General features: G+C 34.3%; 4 protein-coding genes across 5 annotated transcripts; 2 read left to right on the top strand and 2 right to left on the bottom strand.

Moving 5' to 3' along the window:
* Positions 1-16: 16 nt before the first annotated feature.
* On the top strand, positions 17-896 carry LOC143425927 (DNA endonuclease RBBP8). The gene is made up of 3 exons (XM_076899010.1): positions 17-163; positions 347-452; positions 760-896. The coding sequence occupies exons 1-3, from the start codon at positions 47-49 to the stop codon at positions 810-812; spliced, it is 276 nt and encodes a 91-aa protein (XP_076755125.1). The 5' UTR covers positions 17-46; the 3' UTR covers positions 813-896.
* Positions 897-1,006: 110 nt separating this feature from the next.
* Positions 1,007-14,365, bottom strand: Ia-2 (tyrosine phosphatase IA-2). Of its 2 annotated transcripts, none has more exons than XM_076898995.1 (17): positions 14,227-14,365; positions 11,969-12,064; positions 8,747-8,800; positions 8,588-8,657; positions 7,994-8,125; positions 7,758-7,839; positions 6,925-7,699; positions 6,643-6,798; positions 6,520-6,566; positions 6,298-6,456; positions 6,107-6,233; positions 5,967-6,034; positions 5,372-5,755; positions 5,006-5,242; positions 3,753-4,108; positions 3,607-3,660; positions 1,007-3,320 (listed from the first exon to the last, which is right to left on the bottom strand). In XM_076898995.1, the coding sequence occupies exons 2-17, from the start codon at positions 12,054-12,056 to the stop codon at positions 3,053-3,055; spliced, it is 3,057 nt and encodes a 1,018-aa protein (XP_076755110.1). In that variant the 5' UTR covers positions 12,057-12,064; positions 14,227-14,365; the 3' UTR covers positions 1,007-3,052. The 2 variants fall into 2 exon arrangements, with proteins under 2 accessions (XP_076755110.1, XP_076755112.1); XM_076898997.1 differs by having other exon boundaries at positions 3,753-4,117; positions 5,021-5,242.
* LOC143425926 (uncharacterized) lies at positions 9,902-10,460 on the bottom strand. The gene is made up of 2 exons (XM_076899009.1): positions 10,369-10,460; positions 9,902-10,275 (listed from the first exon to the last, which is right to left on the bottom strand). Exon 2 carries the CDS (start codon positions 10,266-10,268, stop codon positions 9,936-9,938), a length of 333 nt encoding a protein of 110 aa, XP_076755124.1. The 5' UTR covers positions 10,269-10,275; positions 10,369-10,460; the 3' UTR covers positions 9,902-9,935.
* Positions 14,366-16,263: 1,898 nt separating the features above from the next.
* Positions 16,264-18,606, top strand: LOC143425924 (ribosome biogenesis protein WDR12 homolog). The gene is made up of 9 exons (XM_076899005.1): positions 16,264-16,514; positions 16,680-16,765; positions 16,848-17,058; positions 17,124-17,264; positions 17,342-17,517; positions 17,588-17,658; positions 17,730-17,976; positions 18,052-18,184; positions 18,280-18,606. Exons 1-9 carry the CDS (start codon positions 16,447-16,449, stop codon positions 18,416-18,418), a joined length of 1,272 nt encoding a protein of 423 aa, XP_076755120.1. The 5' UTR covers positions 16,264-16,446; the 3' UTR covers positions 18,419-18,606.
* The last annotated feature ends 1,720 nt before the right edge of the window (positions 18,607-20,326 follow it).

Raw genomic sequence — 20,326 nt, 5'->3', positions numbered from 1 at the left:
TTATGATGGATAGACTATACAAATGTAAAAGCAGTATTTATATTAAATGCAATGCATTTGTTTCAGAGTACCTCAGAAGAAGAACAAATGTTATGATAAACCGTCAAAAAAGCAGTCAGAAAGAGCAAAAATGGCTGGTGTTTCCTGTTGGGAATGTAAGAAGGTACAGTGGTTATATATTTTATTATGGGTATTATAAACCAAGATTTCAGATAATGTTAAAAATAAAATTTGTTTTCTACTAATGCTGCATACAGGAAGTAAATTGTAAGCTAGTGCTATGTACTATTTATTAATGTATAACTTGTATTTTTGCATTCATAAATTTATGGAACCTTCTTTCTAGTACTATGATAATCTTGGGCTTTGCGAGGAGGAAATAGAAGCAAGGCAAAATCAATGTTCTCGGCATAGAACTGCTACGCGTAACGTAAGAGAGAGTACACCAGAAGGTAATTTTATATGCATCGTTTCATATTTTTAAAGCAGTCTTCCCAAACTATTGCTTACTCAAATGATTCTTAGAGAGTAAAGAGCTAAGAAAAAGTAAATTAGAGAAGCACCATTTTTTTAAAGAGTAAGATTTACATAGTGAAATAACTTGTGGGTGAAGCAGTGTTAATTTTTTGTAAATCTTACATAATACCACTGACTATCTTTTTTTATAACTCATACCCATTTCTAAAACTTTAGGAAATTTTTAAATCTTACAGGAACAAAATTGTGTTTTGGTTTTACGAAAATGTTAACGTGTTTCAGGCTTTTGGGATCCTCTTTTTCCCGAAACTTATACATCTACTTACCAAGATTAAAACGAAATGTCTTGACACGCGTATGACGTAAATATAAAAATTAAGTTAAGTATTTTTATACTGTTATTTTATAATTTTAGCACTGCAAAATGTATGTACATAAGTAAAAGTACAAATATTTCTAAGTGCATTTAATGCTTACAATGTATAAGAAAATAAAAGAATAAACATGAAGGATAATAGCACACTGTACATGTGATTTGAACATAGAGTGATTTATTATATTATAACACATATAGTATTACATTTCGAATAACATAGTATAGATTTATATATTATTTCATTTTATATAGACTCATCCCTTTGCATAAAAATATAGAATCTCTTCTTTATGAATCTGTGCTAAAAAAAGTTTAATAAAACTAATGTTTTGGTCAAGCAAACTTTTATGTCACAGAGAAAGTGTGTTATCCAAGTCGACTCAATATAAAATATAAGTTATTGTAACTGATATTTCTAACTTTTCGAGTACACGTAGATATGTAGATTACAGGATGTTCGGAAATGGAAGCAGTTTTAGAAAACTAAATTGTGTAAGTACCATGCCTGTGTTTTTACAATTTAATTTATGTTTTCAGTAGCCAATGCGAACGCATGGCTATTTCATAATGCTGTGATTTAATAGTAAGCGCAAGTAACGTGGAGATGTAAAATATTAATCCCGTCAGTAATCTTACTGCACAATGAAAAGGAAGAAATAACAAGTGAAACCTGTTCATTCTGTAGGAGGTTGGATCTACAGAACAAATGGTGTTATAGTTTTAAAGCGAAAACAAGACATTTCAATCTGCACCTCGTCATATTGACACGATGATAATTTGTGCAAATATGTACGTTCATATATATATATAATTTTTTTATATTTATATCACCTAACATCATCGTCACGATATTGATGATTAAACATATGTCGTTCATAGTATTCATAATAATACCATCGCGTGATATTTAGAACATTAAATTTATATTACGTGGTCATATTCTAATTCATGTTTCCACACAGATAAAATGTTATTCTTATAATTTTTTTGATAATGTCGATACTTAATTATAACGTGAATATTGTGCAGCTCGATCTTCTCTTTTTTTATACATGTAGAAAAAAGATTGATAATTAGACTGTTCTGCGACCCTATTCACGTATAGGGTTTTACATTTAACACCTAATAAAATTTCATTTCACAGAAGCATCAGTCATAGCCGTCCATTAAAATCCACGCTCATTAAAACACGTAACAATAGTATAAAAATTCTGATTTCAATCTCTAAAGTGGTAATCTCAATTCTCGCTTTTCTAACATAAAAAATTTCATTCGAGTTTTACGTATCAAATTTTTCAAATACAAGTATATAATCAAACCTTCTCTGATGAAATTAATTTAACAAAATAGATACAAGAATTCATTTGTGATGGTAATCGATGTGAGAGCATCAACGTTATGTGATAGAATTGACTGAGCAGATAGAACTTTGTTATTTATCGCGAAATATATACTTTGATATTTTATTTAAAGCTATTGTAAAGCACGTTAGTGGAGTTATCCATGAGAGGGAGCAACGTAGTATTTTTAATTCAAACAATAAACGTTTTACATGATATATATGTATAATGATAGAATCAAATATATAAAGACTGAGCTGCATAATTAGATACAAGTGTACATGTTTTGCTTTAATATAATTCTTAATGGGCAAAAGATATTGCACAAAGGTTACTTAAAAAGATAATTTTGGAAAAATACATGCTAAAAAGACGGTTTCGTTACTTAGTCGATATTTAGAATTCCACCAGCTCAGTCTTTCGAATACGTGTGTCTGATCATTTAAGTAGGCCGTAGATAAATGAGATGCATAAGTAAATATTGCACGTTATCATAATAAACTATACTAGAAACTAATCATTCGGCAAATAAACAAAAACATAAACCATTTGTTTTAAAACAAAATTTTTTAAATTTCTAGATACCAAAGTGCCATGTTTTCTACGATGAAATATACTCAGTCAAAGCAGACCTTGTTAAAAGTTCGTAATAGGTTCACGAGATTACAGAACTCGTCCGAAACTATCTAGAAGAAGAAAGTTATAGGCAACACAAAAGACTTACTAGATAATTATATATTTCTGACACGATTACGGTCGACTAGAAATATTTGGCCATTTTTACTTTGGATAGACTGCAATTAATACTTTTGCCTCTTCGCTCGCCGTAACTGTAATTGCGAAACTCGATACTTAAACCTTACTGGCCTTCTTTCATCGAAGAGCTACTTTCTGGAAGAGGGGATTTTTCCGCTGGAGGTACAGGTAAAGCCTTGAGGATTGCGTGCACTTCTTCTGCCACGGCCATTAACACGAACTTAAATTGCTGTTTTGTTGCGACCATATCAGGTCTCTGATCTCTTATATGTTCTAGTGTAGCCGCGATGTCAATTTCTTTGGCTCCTTTCATCATACGGTTCAAGACCATGTCAATTAAGCAGTAAGTACCAGTGCGACCAGCACCATCGCTGTAAACAAAAAGAGAGTATATTTAATAAACCACTAGACCACAGTTGCGGATCAACCTGGTGCGCAATTATGAAATTTTTCTCGCAAGAAGCATGTTGAAGCTTTAAACATGCTCTATCTGACTATTTTATTTTGAGAGCTAATGCCATAGTTATAGTGACATTTGTTTTTCTTCTTCTTCAGTGCTCAAAGAGTTAAACGAATGATGCATCAAATAATATGATTGATTAATTTTATGAATTAACAATTATTAAACTTATATTATATTGCTAAAGAGTACTTTACCTGCAGTGTACAATTATAGGACACGATCTGCCTTTATAGGATTTGTTAATTTTTCTGAAATCACATAATAAGTATCAGAATAATATGATATTTTATAGGTATAAGTGCAAAGATGTAAGTGCTTTTGTATTTATAGGGCATTTTACCGGCGAAATTCCAATAGAGCTTTGGTGGACTGCGGCACGCTGTTTTCAAGCCATGACATAAAGTGGAATTGCGTCACAGTCCTTGTCTCGCCGGTACGCAGATTTTTCAGATAGAAGGAACGCACTAGATAGTCGTCGCACCATAAATGCTCTGATACCAAGTGCACTTCGTAAATGTGATACAATTCTGATCCCTCTTCGGGCCAGTAACGATGACACATTGCGACACCATCCTCGGTAAGTCTAGTTAGCATCACGATTACCACGCTTCCTTGTTCCCAAATTAATTGCCAGAAGTCAGCTGTTGTGTCCGGCAGCGGACCTTGCGTGGCGATATAAGCCGGATTTCGAGGATCGTGATCCGTCTAAAAGGAAAAGTTCCCTTCGAATACCATCTTCTAGACATATATCTCAAGTTAAGAAGCAAGTCACACGGCTCTTTTTAATAAGTAAAAAGCAAATTTGCTATTTTATAAATTGTTGTGCATTTTTTAAAGTTCTTTCTTATGCCGGAGTTACTATCTAGCAAAAGAAACAGAACTGCTTATTTTTTCCTTTCCTTTCACCAAGTTTTATGTGATCGAAGCTATTTTGTAAGATTGAAACGACTATCTAAAGTATCTAAACTATGTTGAGCATCCCCAGCGTTTATGCTTAAATAAAAATTCGTCATAAAGTGTATATGTAAATTTAGAAACAGATTTGGTATGCAAAAATGATGAAAACATTCATATAAACATTTTTACTACACATATGATTATGACTATTCTTTAATTGTATTTCAATTATATTTCAAAAATGTTTAATAATAGTTGGATTAATATTATTTGTAGTTTAGATAAAGATTAGACTAGAACGTTTATATGAACTATTGAGCTGATTTTTTATATCTTGAATTCCACTTGGAAATTATGTCTATACAGGGTGATTCACTACTCGTGTCACAAATTTACAGCTGTAAAAATTTGTGACACGAGTAGTGAATCACCTTGTATTTACGATATTTGAAATCATGCCTGGATTCGCAATCAAACATTACACTACTATGATGATGCATACGCGAGAAGCATCCTTAAGTGAAGCATTGCTTTGTAGACAAACTGTGAATATAACAGCAGATTTTCTCCATGCTCGTCGTGTGACTTACCGATTTCTATTTTCAGTTCCATTTTCAACGATTTTAAAAATGAAAACCACACGCATGTGTTATTTTAATCTGCATGTATATTTAAGCCGCAGATAGCAAGCATAAGTTTAAGAGTACTTACGATCGTGGAGGCGTTAATATAATCGGAGTTCTTTGCATTAGCGAGATCGTTTAGAATCACCCTAGAATGATCATAAGGAATTGCGGCGCCGGGACGATTGCACTTCACATTCGCCTCGCTTTGCGCTATTTCCGTTGAGCATGGATCTACCTCGTACGCGCATAACGCTGCCCATTCTTGGTCCAAACGGTCTTTGTTTTTCAGGTGGTCCTCCATGTAACTCTGGAAAATATATATAACTAATTTATGATATAATTTAATCGAATAATTTAATCGGATAAATTAGTGAAAGAAAGGAAAGCAGCTACTTCTATGATCAAAATTGAATTACTCTTTGAGATAACAACCCACCAAAACCATTTTTCCCGTCTGAATGTCCATGTTCGAAAGTGCTGGTTCTTCTCCCCATGAAGATGTACTGGATCGATTCGAGGGCGCGTTATTAGAATCACTTTCCCTACTCAAGCTAGTGATTCGTGGTGATTCCGGTTTGTCTGTGGGTTGTTTAGCGTGCATTCTCGCTCTGCACAAATCCTGATAGTTCTTGGAAGCTTCCGGATCAGGTGTGGACAACCCTGCCAATTTGGCTCGAGACTTAGCATATCGACGAGCTATTATCAACGTGATCACTCCTGCCGCACATACAATTGCTACTCCAGCAGCCACAATAATACTAAACAAACCTGAACTGATTTCAGATTTTCTAACAATCTCTAGCGTTGCGGGCAATTTGATCTGTAAATGAGGAATCACATTAATTTTTTTATTCAGTAAAGAAGTTTTATGTCGAGGCACTTGAAGGTATTGTTTAAAATAATCGAGGGATCACATTCAGAATGAATGATAATCATGAATATAGCGATATCTTTAGAACTAAGTGGTCCCATAATTATATCGAACAATTTAACTAGAGATAATTAGATTTTAAACATGTTTCAAGATGAACCTTGTCACCTATGCCTGCACGAATCACCTGGACGCCCAAAATCTCTTCTAACTTGCCACGTATATAGTCTAAAGAAATATAGTATAATCGATTAATTTAGTAATTTACTAAGCTAATAACTGGTTGATTAAAGTAATTACCTATTTTGTTGACTACGTCGGTAGCGTTATAATTTTTGTTGTTTTCGACCACCTTGAACGTCACCTCTGCTCGTCCAACTCGAATATCTTGTAACGATCCCGGGGTTAGTTCCAATAATTTACCGATCTAGAAACAAAATTTTCTGCCTTCAGAGGAAAGTGCACAGATACACAAGCACCGACAATTGTACCTCTTTGACAACGTGCTCCCCTTCTGGCCATGTGTGAAATGGTTGGAGAAATTCCACGTAAACATGATCTAAATCAACGTTATCATACGAATTTGGACCATCTGCTTGTTGGACAGTTCCTATTTCTTTCTTTGCAAGTGGTGGAAGTAACTCATCATTCTAAAAATAAATGATTATAATAATTACGTTTTAGTTTATTCTCGTGTGCGATTGATTACTTACGTCTTGATCAGCTTCGACAGAATCAGAACGATGTTCATTCTCCAAAACTGCAAAAATATTTGATGTAAATTAATACGAGAGTTTATATATAGAAATAGTAAGAAGCACAAGAAAGATATTTACCAGGTGGGGATGGTGTTTTAAACGCATAGTTGTTCGTTGAAAATGGAGGACCTGGTTTCTTAACATCCAAACGTTCTCGTCGTTTGAATCCCGGCAACTCATGCCTCCAAAGGAGCTCGTTCACATCGTTGTCGAATAAATTGTCGTAGGCATTTTCTGTGCACAAAGTGGAAGATACGTCCTATTTATTTTATCAATTTTGCATTAACAAAAAATTGAGTAAACACTAAAAAACGGTTTAAATAACATATATATTTTGTATAGCAACTATAAATAATTTACCATGATCATTAACGTTAAGTTTATCATCAGCAGTCTGGACAGGTCCACCTTCAGTATAAATTCCATTTTCTATCAATGGGAAATCCCTCTGAGATGATTCCCCGTCGTTCATATCATCATAATCATCATTATAATTGTCGTTCGAGTTACGTTTCATATTTTCCAAAAACATCTCATCTTTATCTGCGATGTCGTCAAATTTTCTGGGTTTGTACTTTCTTGAAAACGTCTTCTCATATTCGACGTCACGATTTTCCTCTCCTCCTTCATTCCTTTTATCAGAATAACCAGCAAACTTGTCGTTAATTATATCGAATTCGATAGGTTCAAAGTTTAGGCTGTCTACAGGATTTGCGTCTCTGCTTCCAGGAAGTTGTTTCGACGACTCTCTCTCTTTAAAGGCATTTTTTATCGATTCTATCGCTTCGTTATCGTAATCCCTCGGATTGTACGGTTGTCTTCTGGTTCGATACAGTCTTTCGTTAACTTCGTCGAGGATCGATGGTTTCTTCCGCATCTCCCTATCCTCAGTATTTTCTTCATTAGTTAAAGAGTCATATTCGTTGTAAGAATTTGGATTGTATCTCGGCCTGTAGAACTGGGAGTCTGTTTCTCTGAGCTGTTCCTTGTACGGTGATCGAGAGACTTCGTCATTGTAGAAAGAGTCGCGAAAATATTGATTCTGCGTGTTTGGAGGATAGTAAAGCTCGTTGGCAAACTGAGTGTTGAATTTTGCATTGTTGGGCGTGAATTTCACTATGGCTATTGTAGGTGCCTTGAAAAGCAGAGTTTAGCGTTAGTGTTAAACTTGGATGATAATACAGTGAACTTACTTTGGCCTGGTCCATTTCATTCTTGGTCTCAAAATGCGTACGTTCCTTTAAATGCTGACAAAGTCGAAGATCGTAGTTTTCTCTAGAGAAAATATAAAAAACACAACTGTTTAATATTTAATAATGTATCACAATTTACACGAAAGTTATCTACGTAGTGTATACTATTATTTAAAGGAAATAGTTAATAAAATATAATCTGCTATAAATTTTACGTATTAAAGTGTTAATCGTACTCGTGACGTAAATTATACAAGGACGTTTGCATGATACATTGTGTGTAGGGATGAGACCATTTGTATCCGTCGATTTGCAGCTTCTCTAATTGCAGTCTTAGTAGCTCCAATTCGTCGATGTTAAAGTTGTACCTATAGCAGAATTGTGGAATATCAGCTAAATTTAATTAAACAACTTTGTGAGTGATATTTGCGAACGCAACGTTAATTACTTCACTTTGGGAAACAACGCTTCATATTTTATCTCTATACAGTAGAGCTATGAAGTAGTATAGCCAATTTATGGTCAGACAGTGGAAGGAAGTTTGCTCTTGGATCGTAAAGAATAGCAAGAATCAATTACTTTGCCTCTTAAACTTAAAGCGAATCATTCTAAATTATCCATCACCAAGGAAGTACTGCTAAATATCATTATAATGATTAACTTTTTCCAAAATTCTCTCTTTATATGTCAGTTTAATTTTCTGCATTAAGCATAATTAATAATTTCACTTTTCTGGCTATTAAAAATACTACAAATCTGATTACCAAGAAACTGTATCGCAATATTAATACGAATTGTTAAAAAAAAAAAATTCACACATTTACACTTACTGATAATATTGAGAGTTATCTTCTCCATATGGATCAGTATATAATGGTACACATCTGCCAAACGCCAGGTCTGAAATATCGGTAAATTTGAACTTTATTGTTTGGTATCAGGGGATATTGGTTGCAAAACGAACATGCTATCGTTAAATTTATAATTACCATTATAACATGTTTCGGTTTGAGGATCACAGAGGCTCTTGCTGAACAGGCACCCTGAAACGATTTAGTCGCATCAATAAAGAACTAATGAAGCTTTAATTAAAAACACGCTACTTTTTGTCTATAAACAATAGCGGATAACAATAGCAGTTTAATAATTGTTTCGCTGTCGTTTTATATAACGATCCACCTGTTAAATTAAATTCTTCGTGAAATTTAAGAAAAATATAAAATATTTTCTCAGCAATAAATATTAACGTTTCAATTCATGTTGATTCATGTTCCTGATGATTATGATGAAAAACGATTGCAAAGTTTTAAAATTTCCGTTTCTGACGGATCATTAATTAGCAGTAAATTAATTACAGAACCTGTTAGCGTTTGATGGTGGTGACTGGTACGAAATAGAACAGAAAATTTGGTATTATTTCTGCTTACAATTGATTGACGTAAACGGTATACGTAACAATCGCTTGGCCCGATTTTCTGGTGCATATTCTCCGGTTCTATCGCGGTGTGCTTACTAATTAGAATACCGAGCACTTGCCAGTTTCATTTCGCATCTGCGCCCTCGCTTAATCCTCGATAAGGGTTAAGTAATCAAACGGAGGCTCTGTTTGCCGACATGCCACATCAAATGTTCATATCTATGTATTTATCTCGCTGGGATGAAAATATATACACGTTACCAATCAGCAGTTTGATACTCATCAATAGATAATGAAACATTCATTTTACAGGACTTTAAACGCAGGATTATACGTGTTACGATAAATATTTGATAACGTATATGATTTTTCGGAAACATTTAAATATAATAATAAAAATAATGGATCTTATGCAAAAGTAATAAAAAAAATAAAAAATTAATTAAATTTCCTCTTCTAAGATCTCATTATTTTTGAACCGTTGAAATAGGCAGACGGCTTTTCATTTCCCATGGCCTTGAAAATGTCACCCTTTCAACTGTGCCAATGGAATCTTGTCATTTAACAGACTATACAATGCAAATCGACTATTTTTAGTGACGTAGAAAGATTTCACGACATCAAAGGATACAATAACGTGATTAATTGAAACGAATGTTTAAATCAAGTTTAATTACGTTAATAGAAATGAGGCAACATGTGTATCATTTCAACAAGTAGGCTTGAAAATGGAAAAGTCGATCCGGCGGTTACAGTCCTCTTTATGTTAAATCTTTTCTTACTAAAAAGGAAAAAAAAGAAATGTTAGAAGAAACGAGTACTAACAAGAATAAATTACAAGGATAAAATAAGACCCAAGAATTGTTACACTTCGAGTAGCTTCGCAAAGAAAAGCAGATGGAGGGAGGAAGGAGTTGTAGAGACAGCTGGGGGGTCGCGCGTCTGTAGGTGGGAACAGATCCTGGGTAAAAGAGAGGAAGCAAGCTTGCAAAGGCGGTGGTCGCGTGGGATGTACAGCTCGATAATCGTCGAGAGTTCGTGGGCGAAAATCGAACGCGTTCTCTACTGCCTCCTCTTTTTTTTTTGTTCGTCATTCCACTCCTAAAGAAACAACATGAATTTCCAGGGTCAGAAATGAATAACAGTGCTTGTAATTTGTTCTCCCAGGCAACAGTTGTAAAATAACGTAATTACCATAGACCTTTAAAATATTCACAAAATGACCTTTTAATTAAAATTCAGCTCTGCATAATCGGGATGTATACACAATTCCAGGAGGAAAATAATACATTTTCTGGTTTATGTTAACAGAGGATGTAGATTCGGATTGGATACATTTTTTTTTAATTTCACTGTACATCCAATTTGTATGCAACCTTCTAATTTTTAAAATATGGACGAAGAAGATATTAAAGAAACCAATAATTTCTTTTTCGTTCCAATCAAAGTTGGTCCTTTAAAAATCTCATCTTCTTTACCAGCGCTATTTACTTCCTTCATTTATGATAATTTCGCTATTTTACAATTTTTATCTGGAAGAAAGGCACGATAAGCTGCAAGTAAAATTTTAATGTTTAAATAAATTTCGTAGATAAATCCAATTCCGCGGGTTCCATCGTGAAAGAAATTAAGCGGATGCGAAAACTTCTACGAGCTCTCCTGTGATAATAGCTTCTTTTACGGGCGATAAAAGGAGGAACTGAATTTTCAATGTTATCCAAGATCAAGTAACTTCGTTATTTGTTTGATTAGGTGAAAACGGTTTGCTTCTGAATTTTTCAGGTATATAAAATTCTTCAACATGGAATTCTGAAAAAATTGAATGATCCAAATTATAACAGAATATCCAAAACTAATTTCTAACATTTGGGCATTTATAAAGTACTCGTATGGCATTATTTGTGCGTCGAATGTCCCAATTTCAAGACTTCGAATCAATATTTAAAACAAGAAATTAGCTGTATTCGATTTCTTCCAAGTATTTCTTATCAATAGTTATATATTCGACACGCACCTGCGAAAGTCTTATCTCGATAGTCACGATTGATCTTAGGGAAAATCCTATTCCTACCTAAAAAGGGTAAAAGAGAACAAAATTCGTGTGGCGATTCGTGCGCGTAAAAGTAACGGCATAATTGGTTTTCCATTTACAATGAACTACTTACAAGTTGACAACTTATATTACTTCCAACGAAAATAACAGATTATAGTTTAACCCGCATAGAGATGTTCCTCTTGCAGAATATTAAAACATTTCCGTTGCGGCTTTAAATAAGCATCTGAGAAATATCCATCAACGCGAATGTTTTTCTTCGCCAAGGGAAGAAGCTACACGCTGACCGGAAAAATGAAATATTCACAGAACTATCGATCACGGGGAAATAAAAGCACGCATTTCCATGGTACTCGAGTTTTCCTAAAGCGATCTCCTCCGAGAGGTATGAAATCAAGAATTTCATTTACCCTCTTTCAACCTTCGCTGCAGCTCTCTAATATAGGGCGTTCGCGCTCTGTTAATGCTCTTATTAATTTTGTAGTATGATGGAAGAGAAATAACTGACGTACAATATTACTTCACAATGAGTTACCATACATCATCTGTTGTCTATTACGATCTGTACAAACGAGATAAGTCCTTTTTAATTTAACAAAAAAGAAATGCATTCTCTCCTTCAAATAAAGAAAAAAGCTTATTGTTAGAAAATATTAAACAAACATTTATCATAGCTGTAACAATATCTTTAAAGTAATCCTATCTCGATTAACAAAGTAATTATGAATTTATAATACTCACCAACATCACCATCACCTAGGATAACGTGATAGAGGATGAAGAGCACCAGCAGCTCCTCGCTTCCTCGCCACCACCGTTTACGGCCCATAGATGTTCCTATAATTATATACATAATTTAATTTTTACATTTGAAACAATAGAAACATACAAGTCTTTATAGCATATACATCATTATTTCTTATTAGTTATTACTTTGATTAAATATATATATTATGCAGGATGTTTGTGGCTGTATCAAGGAGCGATTCTATGCCAAAATAAAACCGAAATCAGGAGAAACAAAGTTGTATTTGAACCTTTGTTTTCAAGAGACACGTCTTTGAATGTCTGTCACGTACGCGTGTACTGATGGCAAAGTCCATAAGGCAGTGCGACACATGAAATCTTATTTGGCAACGCGCAGACATCTACGCTGCACTGGTTTGGAGACTTGTACCACTTGTACACATGTAAAGAGAACCAAAACCCCAAACGCAATTTTGTTGTCCTTGATTTTAGTCTTATTTTATTCTACAAAATTTGTTCAACACTTTCATCTCCTTCACAAGCAGTTAAATATTCTATATAAATATATCTCTGGAAATTTCGTTGGCTTTTTTAAACATCACGTACGCAGAACTTAGCACGTATTACTATTTTTGCCTTTTTGTTGATTGTACACTTCACAGACATTTGCCAATTGATCGACATATAATAATGCATAAGATATGTAACATATTATTACATAATACATCTATTTTTTCCTTCAGTGCCATCAACTTAATAATACAACACCTTTTAATGGAAAGAAATAGGCGAGGGTGGCTTCGAGGCGGACAGAGATAAATTAGTTTAACGTAGTACAAGCTACAATCGTGAAGAACCGTTTCTTCGCAATTCAAAGCCCGTATCCGATTCTCTAGTTGTTTTTATTAAATGCCGGTGCTTCACTCGGTTAGTGAGATAGCGTGGAACTTCATTTCTAGTGAATGATTAAACGAAAGCAGGGCTAGGGGAGATAGAGTGCACCTGAAAGATTGCATAGAGAAATAAAATATAATTACGTTCTTTTTCTAATTATCTGTCGAGTAGTAGACACGATTTTTATAATTGTTTACTATTCTTTTGTTCCTTATATTGAATTCGTTTTGCAGACATATGGAATTAAAGCCTCCTTAATTGTGTTAAAGAATTTGCAATTAAAATGAAATTTTAAAATATGAAAGGTTCTGAAAGAGCTTTATAACATATTTCTTCTATTCTTTCTAGCAAAACCTTCGTTCCTTGAACAATAATTATAAACAACGTTATCGATGGAAAATTATTACGGTTTTAAATAGTTCTGAAACACAATTACGGACTGTTCACTTCCACGATCTCGACCTTCCAATTGAAAACAATTTACAATGCATATTACTTGCTAAAAAAGTGTACAAGCTGTTTGAAATATAATTCCACACACCGGACAATTTCGTGCAACAATTAAATCGCTTTTTTACCGGCAAATATTTTCGTATAGTGGTGAACTTGTATCGAAGTAAGCCAGTTAATCTGTTCATTGAAATTTCCCTAATGAATGATCACTGCGTCGATCTTAATGAACGCGTTCGGATATCGCGACAGGTACGACACGGTTCACAAAGGGCGCGGTACACCTTTGCGTAATGACACGAGTCCCCACGTTTACGTAATCACTGTATTATTCCAATAATTGAACAACGCAAGTGACCGAGACAGCAAAACAAATCGCTTTTTAGAAAACGGCTTACCAAGGCGCAATGATTCGGGATTAAATCCCAATCGATATTCTATTGTTTTAACGTATCGTAACTCTTGGTAATTACTCTACATCACAATCGCCGTGCTCGGCAATTTTACAAAAATAAAAACAACTGTTCGCAGTTCCCCTTTAATGATCCCTCCTTTACTACCCCGGTAATTTCTTCGATCACCTAAAAGTTTATTAAGTTAAAAAAAGGTCAGTTAACGCAATACGTAATCCCGTATCTATTTGATCATCAAGCTTAGCGAGAGAAGACTACCGTGTATGAAGAATTATAATTATCATTGCGCCTTTAATCTCCCATACAAATCGTAAGACCCTGTAAACCATCGAGCGCACGTCCAAATATATAGTCGAAGCATCAGGTTGTAGTCACGTCACCTCTTCTCTCACTCTCTCTCTCCCTCTTTTTCCCTCTCACCCTCTTCCTCTTTCACCCCTGAGAACCTGCGTGGCGCTACACAACGGCAAGAAACGTGTCTCATCGTTAGCTTACCTGGGCGTGACACCTAATTGCTTCTTCTTGTCGATTTTAATGCATCGTTGCCACGGTCCGTGGACCCTTCGTGGTTTTGTGTACCGCGCGTATGTAGAAGAAGAAAACGTGATACGATTAGCCGCCTGATGGATGGAGATTACGTCGTCCCTTAGACCATTTCCTCTTGTAGACGTCCTGTTGTGCCACAGCAGTGCCAACGACTGAGTACTCTTCCACGAAGAACGAGGCAGCAGGGCATGCGTTGGCAAACAGAATCGATTATACCGCGCACATGCCGGCTGCCAGGCGACCAAGGATGCGAATAGTGATGGGACCAATACCCTCGTGATACTCTGCCCCTGAAAATACGACAGTTTATGCAACCAAAGATGCATATAAAAATTCTACATGATATCCAAAAACCAACGTACGATCGATAAAGATTGTGGTTAATACATGGCACAAGCAATCGTATCGATATTCTGTTTGCAATTTAACTGAAAATAAATTTACACTTGACTGCGATTAATGGAACAAACTGTATTGAAATCTAATAAAATGTCATTCGATAGAATATAACAATAATTCGAAATATCTCTTTTAATAAAAGATAAAGGTCAAGTAAGATTTATCCAAAGATAGTAGTCTTCTTGAAATATTACGTTATTTACATGACAATCGTGCCTACCGGTGTAACGAGTTTTAAAAATAACTCGATTACGAACTTATACTTTCGAAAATTTATTATAAATTGATCGTGTGTCTATTTATCTACTAATTAAATGGCTTAAGTATGTGTTTGCAGAGTCATATCAGATTTAGGAAAATAAAATTCGTTTTTGCGAAATTGGCGAACATAAGATCATTCCCGTCGCTAGAAGAGACCGAACAAATGAAACTGAGTGGGAAAAAATACCACCTACAATAATGAAGGGATAGTTTAAGCCTTCCGAGCTCCCTGGCATCAACAGGCTGATATTACTGCATAATCTATCTTAAATGACTCAAGAACTTCCACCACGATTCCGATTTAAAGAGATTTTTCTCTGCCTATAAAGTCGATGTACGTGGAGTATTCTTCGAAGTGAACGCCTGCGCAAATTTGCTCCATTTCTTTCAAACGTAGAGCACCTGTTGTTCATGAATTACGTTTCTTCCCTGAATTGTCTGGACATTTGGTTTCTTCCACGAATATAGCTAACTCTGTACTGAAACAAGATTGAGGAAAATTAATTAAAAGAAAATACGAAATATTAAATATACCTTTAAATTTTATAGTAAGAGTGTAAAATAATTATCGATCGTCTAATGCTATTGTTAATTTTTCTATTTCGTCCACCATTGAGGATTACATGATGATCACAGACAACACAGCAAATCACATAACACTGCAAAAAGCACCAGCTTTTTATTTTAGTTGTTGCATTGTAATTTCTTATACATTACCCGCTTTAGAGGTAAGAGAGAGAAGGATATATAAGAAAACTATAAGAAAGAGTGAGACAGTTGATACCTACCCTGCTGAGGAACCCCTGGCGCCATCTCTGTGAAAAGTGCTCAAACTGGTCGCTCAGCATTATCGACAGCGAAGTGAACTACTCAAGAACTACTAGCGCCATCTCTGGGGAAAGTAGTGAAACTAATTACCGACTAGTTTCAGCGTTTGTCCAAGAGATGGCGCTAGTGCTTCAGTAGTTCACTTCGCTGTCGATAATGCTGAGCGACCAGTTTGAACACTTTTCACAGAGATGGCGCCACGGGTTCTTCAGTAAGGTCCCCGTCATCTGTCTCACTCTTTCTTATAGCTCTCGTATATATCTTTCTCTCTCTTACCTCTGAAGCGAGAAATATACCAAAAATTGCAACGAAACTAGTGAGATATACAAGAAAATACAGAAAAATTACCAAAACACCATTGTAATAATGTTTACATTTAAACGTTGATATATTCTTTAATAATAATTTACAGGCATCAAAAATTGAACAACTAATGAATCCACGGGGAGGCACAGCAGTAATTGAAACTATTGTTATGATCACGAATTTTTCCTTAAACCGTGTGAAACGATAATCGATAAGAGAATATCGATTGCACGATAAATCGATTCACAAATGTTTAGCTTAGTCGATTATACGCAATGTCGATAAAGAAGCTAATTTAAAATGTAGCACGTGTAATTTACTTATACAATTTTTGTAAACACATAAATCTTGTGCACAAATAGTACAACAATTACGATGGCTGGTACAAGCGTGAACAATAGTTCTCCTCAAGTACAAATTAAATTTCTTACCAAGCAGGAACAGTAAGTAATTGTTTAGTATATTTTGTGTGAGCTGTTTCAAAGAGGAGGTTATCCCACTTTACTCTATGCATGTAACATTATGTATGTTTTGTGTATATCGAGTAACAATATTATCATACAAATAACTGTAATGTAGATAGGGTAAATAAATTTTTCAAATTTTAGATATGCTGTTCCAGACTTTCCATTATCGGTACATACATCCATTGTACCAAATGAATTGAATACTCTACTAAATGAACTTCTAAAGGGTATTGTATAATTCACTTGCAAGTAAATGAATTTTGGGAGATTATGTTCAGTTAAAATATAATCTTCATCTTTTAATTTCAGAGTCAACTGATATAATCAACGATATAGAATTTGATTTCTTAGTGTGTTCGGAATTTTTACGTACTTCGTTAGCCGAGCACATAGCGGAGAAACATGTCTCTACGGAAGAGGTGATAATCGTAGAATATGTTGAAAAGTATCCACCGCCAGAGCCTCAAGACTGTCTTATACATGACGATTGGGTGTCTGCTGTTGCTGTTTGCGAGAAATGGTATTTTTCTTCAAGTATTAAAATACTTGAAAATTATTATTTTGTATTAAAAGATATTTTGATAGGATATTAACTGGCTGTTACGATAATACATTACATATATGGACATGTAAAGGGAAACATCATCTAGTAATTCCTGGGCATACTTCACCAATTAAAGCAGTAGCATGGATATCCTTGACTAGCGATACAGCTAGTTTTGTTAGGTATGATTTAAAACCAGAATTACAAATATAAAAATACTAATATTTAATTGATCTTCATAATGTTGTACAATTTACAGTGCATCTCAGGACCAAACAGCAATAATATGGGACTGGAATATCATAGAAAATTCTGTAGATTGTATTCATGTATGCAGAGGTCACGAACGTGGACTAGAAGCTATTAGTATTAATTACGACAAGACAATGATGGCAACTGGGGCATGGGATACAATGCTAAAAATTTGGTCAACTGGTAAATAATTTATATTATGTAAGAAAAGATTTGTTAAGGAAAAATGTTTCATTTTCATTTGTATCTCTAGCTAATCAAGATGAAAACGAAGATGGTGAAACCACTTCCAAAAGGTTAAAATCGGAACATGGTAAAACAAGGGTAAATAAAATTATTAAATATTTTTTCATTTCAAGATAACTTGTCATAATATGTATGATCGTGTTGCAAAGGTACCTAAGAGAACGATGAAGGGTCACAAAGAAGCGATTAGTGGTGTGGTATGGTCAGATAAAACAGAGATCATAACGTCCTCTTGGGACCACACGATCAAAGTGTGGGATTCAGAATTAGGCGGAGTTAAACACGAACTGGCTGGAAATAAAAGTTTCTTCGACCTCGATTATTCCCCATTAAGCCGTACTGTTTTAACAGCCTCAGCTGATAAACACATTAGGCTATACGATCCAAGATCTACAGGTTTTGATTAGATTTTTGTATCAAGAGTTTCTAATCATTGAAAAAGATGCACTAAAATTATATTCTTTTTTATAGAGGGGGCATTAGTGAAAGCAATATTCACTTCTCATACACAATGGGTACAATCTGTAAGATGGTCACCTGTAGACGAAAATCTATTTATCTCAGGAGCATATGACAATGACGTAAAGCTTTGGGATACCAGAAGGTTCGATTATTTCTGATTACCAAATGTTCCTTTACAAAATTGTGTAGTGATCTGTACGTTATTTAAAATAAAATTTGTTTCTTTTTTTTTCACAGTCCTAAAGCACCATTGTTTGACCTTTCTGGACATGAAGATAAAGTATTATGTTGCAACTGGTCGAATCCGAAATTCATGGTGTCAGGAGGCGCAGATAACACCGTAAGAATATTTAAATCCAAACATGTTACTTGTTAATAATTGATCCAATATTTAACAAGTTTTAGTAATAACAGAAAAACAAAAGCTCATGTATGGTGCAAATTAATAAGATTTTTATCATTTTAATATTTATTATATATTTTAAATCAAAAAATGTAATTATCTAAATGAAATAGAGAGAATTCAATGTATTACTATTGTGAAACACTAAATCACGAAATCATTTCTTCATTGGAAAATAATTGAAGGAAACGAATTCTTACTTACAACGCAATGAAAAAGCCAAAATGAACAATTAATTTCCAGTTACTGGAAATTGAGATATACTTAAATCAATTGCGTAAATATTTTGGCACAAGAATAAACGTATTTATGAAATCAAAGTAAACAATATATGATCTTAACGAAAAAGTAATACATTATTTCCAAAAAAGTTCTCAGCATCAAATCAAAATTCGCACTCTCTCTTTATTTCAATGAAACTTTTTGCAACGTGTTGCTTTTCTTTTTTCTCATTTTAATCTTATCCTCGTATTTTACATCATTATAAAACCACTTAATTGACAAAAGAGGAGATCTAATAATTGTGTTTATACATTGCTAGCACCTTGATTCAAGACTTTTCTTCCGCGTTTTCTTTTTTACAAGAATTTCTAATCATTTTTATTGCGCATAAATCAAAAGCATTTTTTACTCAAAATAGTACAAATCACATGAGCGTGTAAGGTATTAAAAGTACTAGAAAAGAGACTGGTTACATTTTACCACACTGCTAAAAGTCGAATGTGTGTCGTATGTTAATTCTTTTTAGTTTTGTATTACCTCGCAAAAACAATTCTACCGTCGATTAATATAGAAACAGACGCTGGATGTGTTATTACACAATTAGTTAGGATAATGTGGGGGGCATATCGCTTTAATGCTACTTACAAAGGACAAATGTTGTTCAGTTTCTTACACGTTACTATGTAGTGTAATTTCGTTGACTGATGTTTAATAGAGAAGAATGATATTTCTTGATTCTCTTTCAATTTCTCTGGTATCTTTCCTTTTTGCTTTAATCTGTTAAGCTCTCTCTTTTAGTTCTAGATAATACCAAAAGATAGTCTTAATGTTTCATTATTTCAAATTTTAAAAAAGACGTATATGTATAAATAGTTACTATCCGATTCGACAGAAGGCATATCTTCTTTTAGTGTTGGAAAACGTGTAAATACAGTCATTGATTTTGTACGAGAGTAAGTTTATTTTACAGACTTTACATTTCGTATGTTCGTTCCTCGCAAAGATGTTCGTTCACACTCTGTTCGACCCAACAAAGAAAAAGAAACAAAAGAGAGTAAACGAATGTCTATAACTTTACGAAATCCAACAAAATCCACTATGATGAAAGGCAAGTAGAATTAAAAGCCTTATCTAAGAATCAGAAATAATTACAACTTGGGGATTCTCTCTCTCTCTTTCTTTATAGAAGACTTCTCACAACTGGCCTACCGCAAAAAATTGAAAACTTAGGAAAGGAAAAAAATGATTCGAATAAATCCCCAAAACAGATCGTTTATTGATCAAAAATAAGGGATGATAATAGTTAAGAATTTGATTCTTTCACTTTGAATATACCAAACCATACTTGTAAGTAACTCTAAAAACTGTTCGGTGCACGCTCCCCATACAAAGTGTAAGAAGTGTGTGACGTTCAGAGCGTGCACACGTAGTGTGCAGTTTACAGTAACAGTGTCTCTGCAGTCTGTGTCGTGTAATAGGCAGATGGTTTTTTAAAGTACGCATATTATAAATTATATGCATACAACCTACACACCACATGCTGGTCTCGCACTTTCTCTCTTTCGCTCATCTCACATGTTTGCTTTTTTTCTTGTATTTACTACTATATCTCACGTTCTCTCTCTTTCTCTCTCTCTCTCTCTCTCGCGCGTCCGTGCT

This window comes from Xylocopa sonorina, chromosome 8, assembly GCF_050948175.1.
Source record: "Xylocopa sonorina isolate GNS202 chromosome 8, iyXylSono1_principal, whole genome shotgun sequence".
Lineage (NCBI taxonomy): Eukaryota > Metazoa > Arthropoda > Insecta > Hymenoptera > Apidae > Xylocopa > Xylocopa sonorina.
This window is presented reverse-complemented; position numbering and strand designations above follow the sequence as displayed.

What these genes read in the sequence shown, in the direction of transcription:
- LOC143425927 (XM_076899010.1), top strand. Translation starts at nt 47, where the DNA reads ATGCAATGCATTTGTTTCAGAGTACCTCAGAAGAAGAACAAATGTTAT. An exon ending in CCTGTTGGGAATGTAAGAAG is followed by an intron (nt 164 to 346) that starts GTACAGTGGTTA and finishes CCTTCTTTCTAG; the next exon opens with TACTATGATAATCTTGGGCT. An exon ending in AAGAGAGAGTACACCAGAAG is followed by an intron (nt 453 to 759) that starts GTAATTTTATAT and finishes AACGTGTTTCAG; the next exon opens with GCTTTTGGGATCCTCTTTTT.
- LOC143425926 (XM_076899009.1), bottom strand. Translation starts at nt 10,268, where the DNA reads ATGACGAACAAAAAAAAAAGAGGAGGCAGTAGAGAACGCGTTCGATTT.
- Ia-2 (XM_076898995.1), bottom strand. Translation starts at nt 12,056, where the DNA reads ATGGGCCGTAAACGGTGGTGGCGAGGAAGCGAGGAGCTGCTGGTGCTC. An exon ending in TAAAACACCATCCCCACCTG is followed by an intron (nt 6,567 to 6,642) that starts GTAAATATCTTT and finishes ATATTTTTGCAG; the next exon opens with TTTTGGAGAATGAACATCGT. An exon ending in GGGAGCACGTTGTCAAAGAG is followed by an intron (nt 6,234 to 6,297) that starts GTACAATTGTCG and finishes TTTTGTTTCTAG; the next exon opens with ATCGGTAAATTATTGGAACT.
- LOC143425924 (XM_076899005.1), top strand. Translation starts at nt 16,447, where the DNA reads ATGGCTGGTACAAGCGTGAACAATAGTTCTCCTCAAGTACAAATTAAA. An exon ending in ATACGATCCAAGATCTACAG is followed by an intron (nt 17,977 to 18,051) that starts GTTTTGATTAGA and finishes TCTTTTTTATAG; the next exon opens with AGGGGGCATTAGTGAAAGCA. An exon ending in AAGCTTTGGGATACCAGAAG is followed by an intron (nt 18,185 to 18,279) that starts GTTCGATTATTT and finishes TTTTTTTCACAG; the next exon opens with TCCTAAAGCACCATTGTTTG.